We start from the raw sequence: 4,021 nt of genomic DNA on the forward strand, positions 1-4,021 counted from the left end.
ATTAAAATTTGTAATGGTGGTAGGAAACATTTGCACGGTATTGCACTTTCATCAAATGCTTTAATCTTTGGACTTTACTGAGACCTATAATAAAAACTCGCTGACATATTGAGGCAATCAGAAGCTTTTTTTTGTTTGTCTTGTGTGTGATAGGTCATATTTGAACAATAAAAAAGATAAAAAAACCATAAAAAGCAAACACGAAAGTAAAAGCAAACCTGCTCTGGACTGCTGTACTTTGCAGTCCAGCTCTTCAGAACTGTTTGCATATTTATAGTTAACGAACAAACATCACACTGCTTATTTAATTACAATTCTGTCAGGTCTTTACATTTTTCTGCATCCAGAATATATATTTATATTTAAACTCTCTTAGTGATCGCCTAAAATGAACCATCTTAAATGTGGGAAAAGCAGCGCTGCCTAAAATGTTTTGTCATAAGTGCACGTAAGAAAATACAAACATAAAATATATAAATTTTATTAAAAATAATGTAATTTTTCTGAAATTTAACGACCAATCTGGGTCCACATAAGACTTCATTTGGGTCCAGATCTGGACCGCGCTCTGCTGTTTGGGGACCCCTAAAATATAAGCTCCACACTGGCCTCTCCAGTAGCACATTTCCTGCAAAAAAAACAATATTTATCTGCTTAAAACGCTGGTAAATATTAAAGATGCCAATAAAACCACAACAACTAGCAAACAGAAGTTGACATAAAATGAGATTTAAATAAAATTGCGAGCCTTATGTTGCATTGTTTCTCAGCTACTTTTTGTTTTATTTGTTACACTAGGTTGCATGTTACATGAACATTTCATGTCTTTATTAAACAGAGTTTGGGCTTCTCTGTCTTCCAAAAAGTGCCCAAACAAAAGTTAAGCACGGTTTAAATACAGTTACTCGGCCATGGAACACGTCAAAGATGTGCAAAAGTAATTTCATCCATGCAGTGCAAGATAGATAAACGTTTACGAGGATCAGTGTAGCTGCCAATCGCAAAACAACCCATAACACACAACACAGCATCCACGCTATAGGGCTCACTCAGGCTCTAAAGGCGCCGTGATGGCCGATCACAAGAAAACTGAATATATTATTTGTGCCAGATTCCCTTTGATGAATCCCTCAGAAACAAGAAGAAAAAAGCCTAATTTTAGACATAAAAGGAACGTATAATAACATTTTAAGTCTACGTTCAAGTATTCTAATAGCATCATTCATCTCTTAAAACTGTGCAGCTTTAGCTCACGCTGAGGGGAGTCTCGTTTGTTTGAGTCTGCGTTTGCACAGGAAGGCACTCCAGCAACGTCATGTTTGGTTCATGAAATATTCACAGTAAAAATCTCACTTCCAAACGTCACCTCGGCTATAAAAGCTCCTCTTTGCTACATCGATGACTGGGTTTGTCTTTTTAGCCCCTAATTCCTTAGGGATAGTAATAAGCAACTGAGAGGAAATAAAGGAGTTGATTTCCCACGAAAAATAGCATTAGATAACAAAATAATAAAAAAAAAGAACATCTTGAAAATATTGACTCTGGAGGAGGAAAGTGGCAGTTTTGTGGACAGACTACTTGTTGATCACAGTTTTAGCATGCAGGTATGAGCTCAGGTTAAAGCGTGTAAACCACTTGATCTAACACGAAACGTGGCAGCTGGTAGAGCCACGTCAGATAAATAACGGCGCCGCTTATAAAATCACGAAGATGTAAAATTATTTTAGAACAGGTAGAAACGGCAGTAGGTTTAGAGAATAACAATCGGGTCAGGTAAACAATCGTGGATCTTTTGGACCCTGATTTATCAACAAAAGAGCGATTAACTGGATAACAACTCTTGTTGAAAAGCTAAAACACATTAAAGGCCTAGCACTCCTTGAAAGAATGCATATCACCCGCCGCCCTTCGTGTTTTGATCATCTTAAGTTAAAAAAGGGTGGAGTTGTAGCCGTGTTGGTCATGCGATATTGTGATATCTCACGAAATGTGTCATGTCTTGGGGATGAAGTTCAGCTACTACCACACCAAATTTTAGCTTCATATATTTAAAACTGACTGAGATAAAGCCATTTTAGTGTTTCCTAGGGTCAGCCATCTTGAGTTGGCCTAACTCCAAAATTTGATCAGTGCTAGATGGTTGACCAGTGATTACTTTCTGAGAGTTTCATTATAATCTGTTCAGTGGTTCACAAGATGTTTTGCTAACAGACAGACATAGTTGACTCCTTTAGTTAATGGCAACGCTTTAAACTCAGATCTTGTGCAATCATAGTATAAGTGGAGGAAAAGTCTCAGCCATTACCACACTAAATTTTAGCTCAACATCTGTAAAGTTAGTTGAGTTATTGCCTTTTATGTGTTTCTTAAGGCCAGTTAGCTGTGGTGGCCATGTTGAATTGGGTTGACTCCAAACATTAATCAGTTGTAGAGGTACATCTAATGATCAATCTGTGAAAGTTTCTTTAAAATTTGCTCAGTTTTGCCTTTGGTGGCGGGCGATAAAAATGGTTGTTCTGGTGTGTTTAGCTTCTTGGTTTTTGTTCCCATCAAAAAGAGAATTAGGTGAAATCTTCTGATATGTGAGAGATGCTCTGTGAGCCAACTTGTGCCCCGGAAGTATTAAAACTCAAAGCGTTTTCTTTGAGTCCACCTGTCCATTGGCCTGTCCGTTGTCTCCAGTGGGACACCTCGCGTCTTTGGCGCACTGGACTCTGAGCAGGACGTCGGACAGCACGTCCTGGTACAGGCTCAGGCACACCCACCCGGGCAGGTACAGCAGGGTGACGAGCCCCATGAAGTTGTGCGGGTAGTGGGAGTAGTCCCAGGAGCAGGCCCCGAACTGCCTCAGGACCAGGCCCCAGCTGAACTCCCAGGCGTAGGCGACGCACACGTAGATGGGGAGCCTGCGCAGGGTGCCCCAGCCGCGGCCGAAGCGCAGCTGGAAGTACAGCTTCTCCACCGCGAAGCTGCAGCTGCCGTATATCAGGAAGGACCACAGGGACGTGTGGCCCCCCAGGGTCCGGTCGGACTTCTCCACCAGGTTGAAGAGGGAGGTGAACAGCACCTCGTCCAGAAAGCCGTGCATCCCGAAGAAGAGGAACCGAGCGAACCCGGGGAGCCCGCGGGGGCGAGCGCCGCTCCGCAGGCTCCTCCAGAGGCTGTCGGCGGAGGAGGAGGGACGGTACTGCAGGTGGGACAGCCCTCTGTGGAACACCTGGGAGAAATACAAGGCCAGGATGTAGTGCACCGCCAGCTGCGTCCCGGACACCACCCGCACCTGCTCGGCCAGGGTGTTCACGTTCCCGATCAGGATCTGCAGCCCGATGTAGACGGACGGATAGAAGACGAAGTGAAAGACCACAGGCCGAGCTCGGAAGCACCTCTTCTGGGTGTAGATCTTCTCCAGCGCGAAGTGGGTCAGCGCGTGCATGACGCACAGATACGGGGAGGAGAAGCCCACCAGCTTGGGGTCCTTCTTGTTGAAAAGCCCCTGCAGAGATGAGAGCAGGACGTCCAGAGTCACGCCGTGCATCCCGTAGAGGTACAGCCGCATCCAGCGCGGCAGGTCCTGCGGAGACTCCGCCGCTTCCTCGCTGTCTCCGGGCGGCACCACAGCTGTCTTCAGGCTGCCGGCCTGGTCCCTGGAGCTGAGGCGAGGACTGTCCCTCCAGCGACCGGCCATGATCAGTCACTCAGAGCGGAGAGACGGTGCTTGTCCTCTTCTTTGACATTGTTGTCTGTTTGGCGCTGCGGCTGCGGCAGACAGCAAGTCCTGACAGCGCCTGCTGCCTTCAGGTGCACTCTGGAAAAACCAGCTCCGTGAACCCACTTTGAGACGCTGCCAATCCTGTGCAGTTCTCATGAAAAACAGACAAATATTCTGTTTAGCTGTGTGAACGGACACTGTTATTTTCCTGTTTATAATGTCTTCTGTACGGGTTTCGCAATCAAACAGTTTCCACATACTTTTTTCTAATTTACTTTTCAATATATTCAACTTAAAAATTAAATTCCCTGT

General features: G+C 44.9%; 1 protein-coding gene across 1 annotated transcript; it reads right to left on the reverse strand.

The window, feature by feature from the left end:
- Positions 1 to 323: 323 nt before the first annotated feature.
- On the reverse strand, positions 324 to 3,768 carry LOC108235050 (transmembrane protein 229A). The gene has a single exon (XM_017414772.3). The coding sequence runs from the start codon at positions 3,683 to 3,685 to the stop codon at positions 2,630 to 2,632; it is 1,056 nt and encodes a 351-aa protein (XP_017270261.1). The 5' UTR covers positions 3,686 to 3,768; the 3' UTR covers positions 324 to 2,629.
- Between the last annotated feature and the right edge of the window lie 253 nt (positions 3,769 to 4,021).

Source organism: Kryptolebias marmoratus, linkage group LG18 (genome assembly GCF_001649575.2).
Source record: "Kryptolebias marmoratus isolate JLee-2015 linkage group LG18, ASM164957v2, whole genome shotgun sequence".
NCBI lineage: Eukaryota > Metazoa > Chordata > Actinopteri > Cyprinodontiformes > Rivulidae > Kryptolebias > Kryptolebias marmoratus.